Genomic DNA, 16,743 nt, shown 5'->3' with positions numbered 1-16,743 from the left:
TTTATCTGGACTCTGATCATGGTCTCGTTCGAGCTAACTTTATCTTACGTTTCAGTGGCCGACAACTTCATCGCCATAAATGGATCGATGTTATCAAATTAGCTGCACTTTTTGTTGTAGCTAAACATCAAGCCGAACTAGGTTCAGGACTATCAACTCACCGAAAAGTGTAGATGAGCATTGGCTACAATTGCATGACGCCATAAAAGTTGCGAGTAAAGTCGCTTGCGGCTTTGCGAAACGTCCCACTTAGAAGGACTTGGCTTTTACAGGCTCTGTACAACTCATTGAAGCACGTCAGTTCACTGCAGCCAACCACGAGTTTGATCATAAACGGAGATTGTTACGTAATGAAAATGTGAAAAGTTTGCGTAAGGATCGAGAAGCCTGGTAGTTGGGAGTGCTAATGAGCTGGAAGCAGCAGCTCCATTTGACAAATGCCGGATGTTCTTTCAATTCATTCAAGTCACTAGCAGAAAGATGTCTGGTGTGGGTGGAACCTGTTGTAACGTCAATTAACAACATTTATTTACGTCTTGGATGATAGGCAGAGCTCCCCGACAAACGGTTCGACTGGTCTGTTGTCTTAGTGACATCGATCGAACTGTCCTGTCCTCCATGACCGGTGAAGAACGGTTCACCTGACGAGGATGAAGTCTGCGAGAAACTCTAACCCCTTGAAGCCACGAAAATCACCAGGCCCAGACGATTTGCTTCCAGGCCTTTTTATAGACGGCAAGGAACTTTCGGTTCGAGACCTGACTGTGTTGTTTGAAAATATTTGATCGACAGTGTTACAGCATGACAGAATGAAGTGGTAGCTAACTGTATTTTTGAAAAGGTTGTTCGTCATCTATGCAACAATTATCGGAGTAAGTCTACTTCCGATCGTATCGAAACCATTGGCTTCTGTCGTACATCATAGATTGTTTAAATCTGGGGAAAGATTGACTTGTGAGAAGCAGACTGGTTTTCGTCCAGTTTTTTGATGTGTTGATCACACCTTCACTCTTCGCCATATAATTTATCAGAAATGGTTCAAAATAAAAGTCAATGGCGATCATGTTGTAACTTTCTTTTGCTTTCTTCATGAAAGTGAGCTTAACTTATTTAACTGGGACAATTCTGGTTGTATTTTTCCCATAATAATAATAATAATAATAATAATAATAATAATAATAATAATAATAATAATAATAATAATAATAATAATAATTTAACCATCATACAGTAATTTCTATTCATTTCTGTTCTTATTTTTTATTGTGCTCACTTTTCTTTCTTCATCTCTTCATAACCTCACTTTTATTGTGCCACATATATATTTGATACCTATTTGTACCAATGTTTATATGTTCAAATAAACATTCCGGATCATATTATAAACTGATGAAGTTGTATCTCCATAAAAGCAACATGTGACTTTTTGTCAGTTGACTTTTTTAGGTTTGTTTGTCTGAAGTAGTTTTATGTCCATTTCGTTATTAGAAAGCAAAACACATTTCAGTTAATTTTTACTTACAATACATGTATTGGTTAATGTAGTTTTCATCCACTTATAATTGTTGATGTGATGATACTTAGAGCTTTAAATTGCGGTATATAAGGAGATTCGATTCAAATTCGCTAGATGCCATCTTTAAGCGGCTGTATGGACAACTGTTTAATTTATTTTTGGTTCCAGTTTTCTGTTATGAAGGTATTCATTATTGTGAAATTCACTTTGTATTGTAACTCTTTGATCATATATTTAAAAAAAATGATGTTTTTATCTTCTGTTTTTTTTCAGATTCTCTCATTACTAATTTACCTGTTCAAACAGTTCAACAAGTGGATTTACCATATCCTGAAATACGATATAAGTAGGTCAAAGATGTGTTTTTTCCTCCAATGCCGCTAAAAGACTGGTTGTAACTCGGTTACTTAGTCCTGTTCGGAATTCATGTGCACGTTATCTGGTGACTTAGTGGTAAAATCTCTTTTCCCCTTACAAATTTGTGGCACCACTGCTTCTGCCTATATGGTCTGCATTTCGTTCTAGTGGTGCATTAAGTGATATTAAGTACTATGCATGCAGACACTTAACGAGCATCATCCACAACCAATCGCTTATCTTCAAATGACTTCAAGTTAATCATTTATTCGTTTCTATTCATTATCTTTTAAAATATTCGCCCAACAGTTATAATATCCATAGTTCTTTAAAATATTTGGAAGAAATTTTTGCATGTTTACTTACATCTGTTACCCGTCGTGGAGCATTGACCGTCGACAATGGCTCCAAATAAATCTCTCCTGGGCTCTCGATTCGCGGTTAGTGTTTTCCTTTTAATACCTGCCTCCGATTCCCGGAGCAAGGTGTTCTTTGGTCTGCCCCTTGTCGTTTTACCTTGAGGAATTAAAGTTGGGACTTTCTCCGTGGTACCGTCTGATGATTTCTGTAGCATGTGTCCTATCCAACTACAGCGTCTTTTCTTGATTTCAATTGCAGCTGGAAACTGATTTGTACCCCACAACATTCGGTTGTTGCCGATGTTATCCAGCCAACGAATTTGAATTATCTTGTGTAAACAGCTGTCCATTAATATCTGCATTTTCATGCTGGTGGTTGTGGTAATTCTTCAATTTCCTGGTCCATGCAATGAAATGTTTTTTAAGTTGGTGTTGGGAATTCAAACTTTGATGTTGTCAGACAGTTGTTTCGAGTTCCGTATATTGTTTGATCTTAGGAATGCTGCCCTTGCTTTGCCAATCCGTGCCTTCACATCTCTATCACATACCTCTTGTTTATCAATGATGTCCAGATGCATGAAAGTCCTCCACCTCTCCCAAAGCTTTTTCCTTTGTGAATGTTAGACCTACTGCTGATACACTGAGTACCTTCACCGGCATCTGTTGTCGTATAAGGAATAGGAGAGCTAGGTCATCTGTGAAATCCAAATCACCTAGCTGTATTCTATCTATTCATTGTATTCCATGCTGCCCCTAAAATGCAGAGGTTTTCATATTCGAGTCAGCCACCAGAAGAAAGAGAAAGGGCGAGGGTATGTAGCCTTGTCTGACATCGGTCTTCACTTGGAATGTATCTGTCAGCTGCACTCCATGCACGACTATGCAATGTCCATCGTATGAATTTCGTGTGGTGTTGACTATCTTCTAAGGTGTTTAACGAGGCTACAAGGTCCCTTCGATCCTTGCTTTAAAATGCTTTCTCTTCGTCATAGAAGTTGACGTATCATAACGGGTTCCATTCCATTGCATAACCTTGTATCATTGTTTGGATCTCATTAGCATTCAGAACTGCAGTCGATAAGTCTCCTACTGGCATATCCTCGTCCTGTACGAATTTCCTCGATATTGCCTTAAAATGGGAGGATTATTAGCAGAGACGAATGATTGCTAGCAGTAGAATTCAGAGCGTGCGTTTCGTCCTCTCTGGGACTCGTCAAATGAATGTACCTGAATCACATAGTTGGTGTTCACTCCGCGACTCATACCTAGTACTTTGCGTATCGGACCCCATTTTCCTTATCCACTTAGCTACTAAGTCCAGATGGCTTCTGGAATAGGATGAAGTTTAATTCGTCTTGTATTGGCTATTTAAATATCCTCAAATAGGACGAAACGCGCGTCCTGTAATACACTGCTAACCACCATTCGCCTCTGCTTATAGTTCTCACACTTGCCCAGATCTACTTTTTCTGGTATCTCGAAGAGGTGTCCTTCTTTCAGTCTATCAGCACTTGTTCCCAAATCTTTCTGAATGGGATGTGGAGCATCTTCGTAGTCACCTCTATGTCTGACTTCAGTGCTTCATCTTGTACGTTGTCCGGGTTTACTGATCTCCCACCCTTGATTTCTTTGATTTGAGTGACAAGTATAAGGTGGTCTATGTGTGCTGTTTCGATGTCTGATGGGTTCAGTAGGGTTGGTCTATTTTGGAGCTCATCAAAATCCTATATCCTCTTGTTCCTCTGTTCTTGAATCTCAGTGATTGGCTTTCCTGTTTTCTTGACTGTTTTTTCTTGGCTTAATTTATTTCCCTGCTGGTTTCTTCGTTCGGTCATACAGTTCTTGCCCACTTTTTTTGCAGCTCGTTCTACTGTAGTTACCAGTTCATATACCCATTTCCACTTGTCAACTCGCATGCTCTTTCCCTATTATTCGTTTGCTTCTGTATGGTCAGCCTGTGTCTTGACCTTTTCTACTCTTGTTTTGCTGTTGTTGATTGCCGTTTTGTTCTTCCTTTCTTGAATCCTCCTTAGGGTTCCAATAAAGATCCATTCTTTATGCTGGTGTTTCTTACGGCTAAGCACGTCCTGTATTTTTGAAGTTGTTGCTTTTTCTCCCCTTTCAGATATTTTCCATAGTGGTTTCCTTTTCTGTGAATAGATCTTGTTAAATTTGGAACATGTTTCTGGGAGCTATATTGAATTTGTCGAGTTTGTCAGTATCTCGAAGAAAGGACGTATTAGACCTATCTAGTGATGATCCTTCAATCATTCAATTCGTTAGCTTTAGTTTCATTTTGGCCACCACCAGGTGATGATTTGAAGCTATATCTTCTCTTGTCGTTCTCACATCCTCTATGGTGTAAATGTAATCGATCTGGTTTTCAGTGTGATCCAATGAAACACATGTAGCTTTGTGTATTCACATAAATTTCAGACCTCTCATCATTCTCGTTCCTTTCCCCCAGTCTATGTCGTCTCATGATAGCTTCATACTTGATGTTTTTCATTACAACTTAAACGTTCAGGTCTCCCACCAACATGGTCATGTCCTTTCCTGAACACTTCTCTATGATTGACTGCAGCCGTTCGTAAAGTTGACCATTTTCGTCTTCATTGCTGTCATCGATAGGGGATAGTACTAGATAATATTTTTTGTAATCTTCCCAGTTTTTTTTTAAGGCCGTTCTGATGATTGCTGGATTCATGAGATTCCCATCCTATAAGTGTTTATCATGCTTCTTTGGACAGCATCAATTCAACTCCCTGAGTGTGCGAAGCATTTTGTTCTTCACGACTGGAGTACAACAGCATCTCTCGAATCCTATTTTTTCTATTCAGCCTGCGTTCAATGGGTTTGACCTATTCCGAGCACCTCCAGGTTGTATCTCTTCACTTCCACAGCTATTTGACTGACGCTTCCGGTCTCCTGTATTGTGCGAACATTCCATGTGTTGATTAGTAGTTGTTGTTAGAAGGGACACCGGCCTTGTGACGTTTAAGGAGTCTCGGCTTACACAAGGACGTCATAGCTCCTGTTCTGGTGATGTTTTGTCGCTAGCTTTCTCAACAAAGTTGTTTTCTATGGGATGATTTTACTAACCATGTGCTCAATCCTCCTCTTAGAGAGAAAGAACAAATATTGGTGCTCCCTTTAAGATAATAAAGGGAACTATGTGTATGAAATAATCCTCCTTTATCTGGGCTCTGGAATGACAGCAACGCTGGAAAAGCTCTAATCGAAGTTAAACTTCCGTGTAGATGGTTTTTATAACCGTTTCACACCTACTGAACCAAACAATCAGGAACTCCATAACTCGATTACTAAGTGGTACTGATTTTCTTCGACGATATGTACAAAAAGTATAGATATAGAACACCTGAATAGTTCTTAACAGTGTCTATGAAGTCAGTCAGTTCCCACAGAGTTGGGTATGTTCACGTTTTCAGTAACAAAATTTATTCCTATCTAGAAAGGAATTTGTTTTGATAATGGGCGATCAAGCAGGAACATTATAATTATATTGGATTCGAGAATTGCGCGATAAATTATTTTTCTATAGCAGTATACATTTAAAACATACAAGGAACGAAGTTTCTATTTTTTTTGCGTATTTATTGAACCAAGCAAAATCATCAAAAATTCGATCATTCAACAAAATAGCTGGTATAATATAGAGTCAGGTAAATTCGAACTAAGCACATTCAGCAAAAGACGGAGTAGAATCAAATAAATGATCAAGGCTCAAAGCTTGGACAAAATAACAATCTCTTAATGAATCAAGAGTTGAACTCCATGCACATTATTATGGAGGGTTGGGGAGGATAAAACGATATACTCATATGGAAGGATTATCTCACACATGCACGCCTATCTATCTACATGACATACGAAAAGTATTTTACCACGGTTCTTTTGATTTTTCGTTTCACTTGGTGAAATCTAAACTATCACATACTTCTACTTTACTTCAATGCATGTGTTCATCGTGCATGATATAAAGAATTCTTTAATTCTTTAATGAAATTTATACCGGTTTTCTTATGTTGCCAACTTTAGTAGACCACATATCTTTATTGTTACGCGGTTTAGATTATTATGTTACTAGGGTTTCGAATTATGATTTCCAGGTATTGTACTGGATTCAGAATTCCTCCAAATACTTTCTTGGTAATTTTAATTCGTCTAAGCATGTTCAAAACCATAAGGTCACAAAATAATCGAGAGGTGGCGGGATTTCATTCACAGCTTCTGTTGATATATCATATACACTGAAGTAAAGAGGTCGGTATCTGGTTTCAACCGATCTATTTATCGTAGCTGCTTTCTTGACGTGGTGATCAGGCTTTCAAATAGTTCTGATTCGATTGAACTTTATTGACTAAAACAGTTATTTCTGTAGGACCTACCATGCTAGGCTGATTGGTTTGAGAACGGTGGATGGATTTATACTGATAACTTTCAAAATAAACTCATCGATGGGTCCAGATTGACCACATTACCATCAGTCGTCTTCAGAGAAGCCTGATATAAGTCTGTCGCCTATTATGGAGAACTTTCAGGCTCTTGATGCTTTAGTATGAGCGCACGCTTGTCTGCGTTTCAACAAAAGCACCAAAGACACAACGGCAAAACTTCGAAGTCCATGTTAACGATAAAATAATCAAGATTATGTTTTTTTATGAACGACTAACATGGCAGTCAATCATCAGAGTGATTTTCATTTCGGTTTAGTCTGGTTTGATACTCGAGTGGCTGTGAAAACAGAATTAAAATAAATGTCTATTGCATTAGTCTACGCTCAAAAACTGATCCCACAAGTCTATTCATCAAACATGGACCGTGGTAGCCAGCGAAACGAAAGGAATTCAGAACTGACGGAAGTAATATACAGCATGAATCACAAACTAACAAATGTTCCCCAATTTCGTACTGTAGAAACATGATCAGTCTAGATGCTTGCCATTTGGTTTACCTTTTCGCGCACATGTAGTGTTCTATGATCCATTAAGCGATCGCTGTTTTGCTCGAGAGTAGTGCAATTTCGGTCATATGTTACTTGATGTAAAGCTAATTATATGTGTTTAATAGGAATTTGGCGTCGTTTTTGTGTTAATGTTGTTGATATACGGTGACAAATAATCAGACCAACTTGAAGGACGTCAATCAACAAGTAATCCTTCACTCCCACTTGTTTTATCGCCTTTGGTTATATTTGCATCTGATTGATTTTCTTTATTTGATTCTTGATTGTAACTCCGAAATTTCACTTCTACAAACAAATTAACTTCAACTTCTAGTTCTTTTTCCATTATATTGTTCTTGGTATTACCTGTTCATGTGTAATTTAATGAATAACGTGAAAGTTGAGTTTTTTTGTATCAAATATTTATTCACGGTCTTATGCTTAGCAGTTGACTCATAGTTTTAATTAAGCCAATTGGTTTGTTTGATAATTTATTTGTCCTGTTTAAAATTTTCATAATTTTCACAGCAACTCAACTACTATATCACCAACGTTACATGAAGATGTTCATAATTCGGTTTTATCGATTAAAGGTAAGCGCCTATGTGTGACGGAAAATATGGAAAATTGTTCTCGTTTCCGACTTGTTGAAGAAATTTGATGCATGGAACAACAAATAATACTGATGATCAAATCAAACAATATTTTTGTTGAGATTTATTTTTTCCCGAGCATTTTATTTTTTCTACAAAAATGCTTTGAGTATTCTGTCTTGTATTTTTTTAAAAAGCTTTTCTGTTTTCTTATTCACAATAGTTCTAACTAGAAGTATGCATAATCTTTTTAAATGACAAATAAAGCGAATTATTCATAACTGATAAAATGACTTCTCAGTTTAATTCGCTTTTCGCAAAACTATGCTTCCTCAAAATGACATTTTTACTGTTAAGGTTTGTCCACAGAATATTTATTACAAAGATGTCGTTAGGTAACATTAAGTTTCACCACTGTGGTAATGAGTACGCTGTCTAGTTTATATACGGTATGTTGTGGGTTGTTTCATTATGGCAGTCCTTATGCTACGGTGTTCAGATAACAAGTGCATTCATACAACTCAGCAATGTAGTAAGAAAATCTCAATATACGAACTCTGGAGACGTTTACAATCTAGGTAGCTTCATTCAGGTATTTCCTTATAGATGTACAAGTGACTGCATATAAGCAGCGTCTCTTTCCACAATTTAGAGGATAGTGAGATTGAGATATATCTAAATTAAGGTAGGTTGACTGATGACTCAAGGTACGTTATTATAGGAATCAATTCCAAAGTTGGACTTGGTGGTTTCAAATGAATTGAGCATTGTGCGGAAGGTTGGTAAAAATTATATTTTCATTATATCCCAAAAGGAAGTTGCATTCCTCACGTTTCATGACATTGTGGGACAATTCCTCATAGTCAGTAAGTCGTCATCGTTGCTCTCTGAAGAGTTCCGGAACAGTTAGTTTACGTTTCACTAAATTGGGCGAAATTAGTGAACCAATAGGCTACCATCAAGTGACATGACATGTGTCAGGCAGAATATTTTATGGTGTGTGACCACATGAAAATAGTGTTTATCGGTAAATAAATCCCCAAAATAAATAGCTCTGTAAGTTTTCGACATTGGATGGTGACCACATTGGTTTTATTGGATCCACTTAGCTGAAGGCGCTCGATCATGCATCCACACCAGATCACGAGTGGGAACGCCGTGCTCAACATCCCCTGCAATCGCTAACCAGATTAGATCAGTCGATCCTCAATATATTGATAGTCTATCAAATATATCTTCGAACCTCCTCGCTTCTGTCTTTTCATCTCACTTGGTTGGTACGATTCATATTAGGTGTTACTGGTTAGAGCGTTGTCAAACTCCAAATACATGTGCATCTTCATTGGTGAGCCCGACGTGATCTGGTACACCGAATTGCAAACTGTGAGTTTGCATCTGCCGACCGCATCCCAGATATCACCAAATCTAATACTGAGGTTTTTCAGTCAAAGAAAAACCTCAAAAAACCCAGAATGACATAACCAAATTATGTCATACACTTACACGTTATCTTAGATTTCGTAACGACCGTAAACGGTCACACACCCCTCGAAGAAGCACGTCACGTAAGCGATCTGTCTCTAGACCACGAGAGACGGATAACCACGACTGGTGCTGGTATCATAACCAGTATAGAAAGTCTTCCAGAAATTGCAGAAAACCCTTCAATTTTCCCAACTCAAAACCGACCGACACGAAAAACAACTCGGGAAACTTCCAAGCCGGCACGCGATCACGGCGACCGTAGCCGGCAAACATAGCCGTCTTTTATGAGTCACAGATGTGATAATGAAAGTTCGCTCCCTCGTCGATACTGGCGCAGAAGTTAGCATTATTCCAGGGAATCCTAACGACCAGCTTCATGAATCGGTTTTAAACCTACAGGCAGCAAACGGAAAGCCTATCGCTACATATGGTAAAAGGTACGTTTACCTTAACGTAGGTTTACGCAAATCCATTCACTGGATCTTTGTTGTTGCAGGTGTTTCTATGCCAATCATTGGTATAGACCTCGTACAACACCACAATCTAATCATCGATACGCGCAAACGGAGGCTAGTAGACGGAAACACTAATTTATCTGTTTGCTTAACCTCTTTTTCTAGTTGCAGATTATCTCCCGTCACCATTAGGCACACGATAGACCCATCCTATAAACCATTGCTCGATACGTATTCTGGGAGATACCAACCGCAAACAAAATTTCGTGCGTAACCAGCAATGTTACGCATCACATCACGACTACAGGACCTCCTGTATTCTCGAAAGCACGCCGACTGGATCCCGAAAAGCTGAGGTTGGCTTAAAGCGAATTCGATCACATGATAGAGTTAGGAATCATTCAACCGTCAAGCAGCCCATGGGCATCTTCATTGCACATGGCGATTGAATGCGAAAACCACTCTTGATCGTTACCCGTTGCCTCACATTCACGATTTGACAGCTACCTTGAAAGGTACAACTGTCTTTTCGAAAATCGGCTTGGTTAAAGGGTATAACCAACTCCCTATGGCTACTGACAATATTCCAAAAACCCGCTATTATAACACCCTTCGGACTCTACAAATTTTTGCGAATGCCTTTCGGTCTAAGAAATGCTGCCCAAACTTTCCAAAGATTCATAGATAACGTTTTTCGAGGCCTCAACTTCGTACATGCGCATGTTGATGACTGCTTAATAGCCATTCCGGACAGCAAATCGCGTCTCTAGCATCTGGATCTTGTGTTCGAACGACTACAAAAACATGGCATCATGGTAAACATTCAGAAATGTAGTGAAAACTGACATTGGGTACACTGCAGCTCAACTGGTTAATGGAACGACACTTCGACTTCCAGGAGAATCCGTGGATCCTTCGTCTTCTTCAATGAACATTGATCTAACCTCCTACACGAACAGGCTTACAAACGCAGTGCGTTCAGTTAAACCTGTCTCCACTCCACCGCAATCAACTGATGTTTTCGTTCAACCTGACTTACGATATAGTACACACGTTTTCGTTCGTTGAGACTCACATCGACGGCCTCTCGAATCAGCATACGAAGGACCTTTCAAAGTTGTTCAACGCGAACCGAAGTACTATATAATCTGAACTATATAAGTCTGAACTTTTCTGAGCACATTATATCTCAAGTATCCAAAGCTAGAAAGCTGATCGGATTGATAATGATAAACTTTAATAGTATCGAATCGAGATTGTTATTATACAGAAAATGTATCTTACCCGTTCTTGAGTATGGTAATTTAGTTTACAGTAATTTCAGACATAATGACCTGATTAAAATTGAAGGTGTTCAAAGAAAGTTCATCAAAGCTGTTCTGGGGTATTCTGATAACAAAGACTATCACCAAAAATGTCAACAACTCAACTTAGAACCTCTTTGGATCAGACGTATCAAATTAAATCTTGTCTTTATCTACCGGCTCATTAACGGTATTTCCTACTCTTCGGTATCCACCTCTTCATACCTTATGATATCATCCCACAATCTACGCAATAAGGAGAATATTCTAGCGATTCCAAGAACCCACACAAACTTACGTCAGAATTTTTTCCTTATTCGCTACTCAACCATGTGGAACAGACTGCCAGTGAACCTCTGTTGCAGTGAAACTACAACCCGGTTCAAAAGTCTCCTTGACGATTTTCTTTCCGAAAGTGGATTATGTCACCTATTGAATATCAATGTATTCAATAATGATTTATACAAACAAGGTCCGTCATCCATTTAATTGCCTGAAAAGCAAAATAAAACCTTCAAATCTTTTCACGTCTATTTTATTCTATTTCTATTCATCTTAATATATGAAGTCTGCTTTTGTTCGTATCTATAATTATTACTGTTAATAATATCATTATTGTTCCCCCGACACATTAGATATTCCTTTTACATCTTCTTATCCTTCTTAACATATTTAATTCCTGACTGTCCTTTGAAATTAATTGTGACTTTCATAGCATCATTCTTAATTATTATTGCACAAATATTTATACTAATATCCGGTTTCACTCTTAATACTATTACATAAATCTAAATGTATTCATCCGAGTGCATTAAAGGATTTTTATTTTATTTTTCTAAATTGTTGGTTTCCTTCTGAGGTTGATATTCATTACGCAATTATTATTCTTATCATGGATAAGACTTTTCACTAGGTGTTCTGTGGTGTTTGAATTAACTAATGATTCTTTTGTACTTGTTGAATGCTCGATTTCGAATTCTAAATACAATACATTCGTTTGTGCCTGTGTCTTCTTAATTCAATTGCGTTAATCCTGGAATTCCTAGTTCATGCGAGAATTCGAATACTATATTGGCGTCGCGATGGAGCCTGCAATGGAAAAGTTAGATATTCATTCAACTCCTGAAGCTTTTGAGGATTATTTGGAAAGGTTCGAAATCTGGAGCATGACCAAGAAAGATGTTAAAGGTGATAAAATTGTGGCACATTTTCTGACATTCATTGGGAGAGAAGCGTACAGCTTATTAAAAACTTTGGCATATCCAGAAAAACCTATCTCACTCCCTTATGCAACTCTTAAAGAGCTATTGTTAAGTCATGTAAAATGCACCAGTTTGGAATGCAGTGAAAGGGCGAAGTTTCATAAGATGGTTCGTCAAAATGACCAAAAGGCTCGGGAATTCATCCTTGAATTACAGAAACAAGCTGCCAAGTGTAATTTCGGTGATCAACTTCATGTGCAACTGAGAGATCGATTAATTGCAGGAATTAACATACCGAGTTTGGAAAGAGAGCTGTTAAAAATGCCAAACTGTTCCTTTCAAGATGCTAGAACTGCGTGTATTAACTACGAAGCAGTCAATGAACTTGATATCCAGTCGATGAAGATTTCTGATACTTTGCTTAGTCGTCATGATGAACTACAATCTCACGGTCAATCAAACTTGCGTTCATTTAACAGTGATTCCTATTCTCGTGTAAATATGAAAGGTGTTTCAACGAGGAATTACAAAGCAAATCACAAAGGTGAGATGAAGTTTGGTAAATGTTTATCATGTGGAAAGTTTCATGCTCGCAATCCATGTGTATTTCGTAATGCTAAATGTTTTAAATGTGGTAAGGTAGGACACATTCAGTCAGTATGCAAAGCTATTGTCCATTTTGCTTCAAGCTGCACTAAATCTTGTAATTTAAATTTAAATAATTCGGATGTTTCTAATGATCATTTATCTTTATCAACGATTTCAAAAGACAATGCAGAGTCATATGACAGTTCAGAGTTAGATGAAATCCAGAATTCTTGTGAGACAACAGTTCCTAATCAACCGATTTATCAGAATTCTCATGCTATTGTACCAGGTATGACTTTTCCTAATGATTCACATATTTCTAATAAAATTACTCGCAATTCTGAGGAAAATATGTTAAATGAACCTAATCATGATCGAAAAGCTGATGTGGTTTGGATAGATGCTGATTTTTCTAACGATCCTACGCTCTGCAATGACAGTCCTTAAGAATTTCATGAGAATATTTCAGAAGAATCAAATCCTGATGTCATATCATATGTTACCTATCCTCATAATGTATTTGATCCTTGTGAGAAACCTGCTCAATGTGAAGCACGAGTACTAAGTGACCTCGAGTTTTATTACATTTCGGATGATTTCATATCAACTGCTGTTTACCCTTATCACAAAAACAGTTCTAATGTTTACTCTAAACAATGTGAGAAATATGTTTTAAATGAAGCCACATTATTCATAACTTGGGGATATAAAGATCCAACATTATTTCGTGGGGGAGGATAGTGTTGAAAAATCTATGGTTCGAATTCTAGATATTAATGATTTCATTACAAAACCGACATGCTGATTGTATACAATTCCAGGTGAGTCTGTTCCAATTTCGTTTGTTAATTCCAATACTAATGAGCACTTTCTAGATACTACAAAGTTTTTATCTTATACAATGTCGGACAGACTCAGGATGAACTTAACAAGAAGATGTACAACCGATTACAAACACTTATACTTCTATTTAAGCTGTGGCGGATGTGGTGTTTGAACGAACTAATAATACCGTTGTACTTGTCGAATGCTCGATTTCGAATTCTAAATACAATACATTCGTTTGTGCCTGTGTCTTCCTAATTCAATTGCGTTAATCCTGGAATTCCTAGTTCATACGAGAATTCGAATACTATATGTTCACTTCTTTTCTTTCTTCTTTCCCTCTAAATAAATATTCTTAAGATTACGAAGTTTGTAATTAAGACAATATAATGTTTCGAATTATTTGAATTATAGCACGAACTAAGGGTCCCAGAAATAACGCAATTGAATTAAGAAGTAAGACACAAGCGAATGTATTGTATTTGGAATTCGAAATCGAGCATTCGTCAAGTACAACGGTATTATTAGTTCGTTCAAACACCACAGACAATAACTTGTATTACACTTAAATTAACTTCTCAGATCCGTTTTATCTTCACTATGCATATATGACTCAAACATATTGATATTTCATTATCCTTTTCACTCAATCGAGACTTTCATCGCATCACTCCAAACTATGACTGCACAAACATTTATTCTAGCGTCATATCTTACTACAATAATAAGTTGTTTTTTCTTAGTTATTTTTTGTTACTAATTTGACGATATATACATAGTCGTTGGTTCTCGTTTTATGTTCATAAACACGCCAATTAAACTGTTTGCGTATTTCACGTCTCCTTTATTTCTATTCCCTTATTTTCCCCATTTCCTTCTTTAAACTCAATTCAATATTCTTCTCAATTACACAGACCCGATTTATTATTATTAATATTCTACTATTATTACTCTAGATTTTTTTTAATATGGCAAGTATAATGCTAACATTATTGAAAATTGTGTATTATTGCATTTTTTGAAGAAACCCGAAATGGTTTCTTCACAACACATACGTACCCATAAGATGTTTGTGAATAATAATAATAATAATAATAATAATAATAATAATAATAATAATAATAATAATAATAATAAGGACGGAACCAACGTTAGCATCAGCATCAATCGCCTCAAAGCAGCGTATTTAGAAGGAAATCCTATCTACGTCTATTTTCCTTCGATACAAACGAACGACACGACTCCGACACTTATAATACCTCATTCGACAGCCAGCACGCACGATGATACTTCGACAGTATCTGAAAATAAACTAAAAACAACACGTTCTGGAAGAAGAGTAAGATTTCCAAAACATTTGAACAATTATTGCGCGTAAGATACTAGTTGAAATTTTATATCATCTCGATTTTCCTTTGTACTATATATAATTCTAAAAAAAACAATTTTAATATGCTTCTATACCTATATTTTGATTTCAAAAAATAAACAAAAGAACCATTTTGTAAAAATCCTTTTACGTGTGCATGAGTTTATTTTCCTTTTTTCGCCCGCTTTGTGTTTTTACGCACGTACGAGTGTACTGCGACATGCACTAACATATCTTTTTTTTCCGGGATGGCTGAAAAGGACGAAAAATCGACGAAGTTTACGATGAACCGAAAATGTCATTGTATCTTTTTTATTACTATATTGCACTACATGGTCTCTTATACTAAGTAAAGACAACCAAACGCTGCTAAACCTAGCAAGCTATCAGGAGAGTGTTTACCAACGACAAACTCGTTGGGTTTAAACTTCTGGCTGGCCGCGTCCCAAGTTCATCACTGCCCCACTAGGGGGGGTGATTTATAGCGGTAAATAAATCCTCAAAATAAATAGCTCTGTGAGTCCTCGACACTGGATGCTGGCCACATTATTTTTAATGGACTTGTAGGGCCAATGAAATTCCACTGGGTCCTAGCCACATCATCCTGCAATTGGGTAATTGATTATCGAACAAATCATCGATCTTCGTCAAGGTCAAGGAGAACCAACGCGCATCAGTTGGTCGTACGTCATGGACTGGCCCATACGGTAATGGACTCGGTTTCGCTTGTATCTACTTTAATCAATATATTTCTGTAATAACGTCCTCTGTGTTGTACAGTCTTCAAAGCATCTATGGTACCTTGAGACATCAATGGGGTAGTCCACGCAAGGTGATGACCACGAGGTGTAACTTCGACGTTAGCTGGTTCGTCACACCATTCCCGTCTAACTCTAGTAGGCTTCCGATCATTCGACATAGATCATCTGCGTTGGTGATCTACAGACTCACCCAGCTGAAAGCGATCGATCATGCATCCACACCAGATCACGAGTGGGAACGCCGTGCTCAACATCCCCTGCAATCGCTAACCAGATTAGATCAGTCGATCCTCAATATATTGATAGTCTATCAAATATATCTTCGAACCTCCTCGCTTCTGTCTTTTCATCTCACTTGGTTGGTACGATTCATATTAGGTGTTACTGGTTAGAGCGTTGTCAAACTCCAAATACATGTGCATCTTCAGGTGGAAGTGTTGATGGATTTAATCGGTTTATGAGACATGGATATGTTTTCAGCTTGGTTGACGTCTATGCACTTAGACTTCGTTATAAGTGGTACTTCGACTGGTCAATCTGTGATCAAATTGTTATAAAATTTTAGCCTGGTCATGTATGTGTTTTCTGCAGCCTGAGACTAGTTTAGGAATTATTTTTTAGGCAATAGTCACATAAAGTTCGTACACACTGGGGAAAAATATGGTATCGGAATATAATATGAAGTCGTCTGTTGCTCACTATCAGCATGGGTGTAAAGGCATAAGGAATATTTGTGGATTCATAACACTTTTCTCCGTAACAAGCGAAAAATAGCCAGGAATGAAGACGCCTAAAGATATGTTTAAAAAGCTGTCAAACAATGAAAAGCATTTGATTGATATAATGAACCGATTGATGCCAGACCATTGTTGGAAACCTGGACGCACTGAACGGTCGTTTCATCTTATCGTGGGACTCCTCAGTAGTGCCCAACCACGATCCTGCTCGCGAACTCAGGGCTTC

The 16,743-nt window shown here is 37.6% G+C and overlaps 1 protein-coding gene across 2 annotated transcripts in view; it reads left to right on the top strand.

Moving 5' to 3' along the window:
- MS3_00001378 (uncharacterized protein) overlaps window positions 1-10,777 on the top strand; it is a 38,030-nt gene extending 27,253 nt beyond the window's left edge. Inside the window, exons 10-11 of one of the 2 annotated variants that reach the window (XM_051208818.1) lie at window positions 1,790-1,862; window positions 7,727-10,777. In XM_051208818.1, the coding sequence (XP_051074222.1) occupies window positions 1,790-1,862; window positions 7,727-7,859 (206 nt within the window). In that variant the 3' untranslated portion in view covers window positions 7,860-10,777. Of the gene's footprint in view, window positions 1-1,789 lie in introns of both variants that reach the window. The other variant, XM_051208817.1, reaches the window with a different exon arrangement.
- The last annotated feature ends 5,966 nt before the right edge of the window (window positions 10,778-16,743 follow it).

This window comes from Schistosoma haematobium, chromosome 1 (genome assembly GCF_000699445.3).
Source record: "Schistosoma haematobium chromosome 1, whole genome shotgun sequence".
In the NCBI taxonomy this organism is placed as follows: Eukaryota; Metazoa; Platyhelminthes; class Trematoda; order Strigeidida; family Schistosomatidae; genus Schistosoma; species Schistosoma haematobium.
Note: the sequence above shows the minus strand (reverse complement) of the source record. Positions and strands in the feature narration are given on the sequence as shown.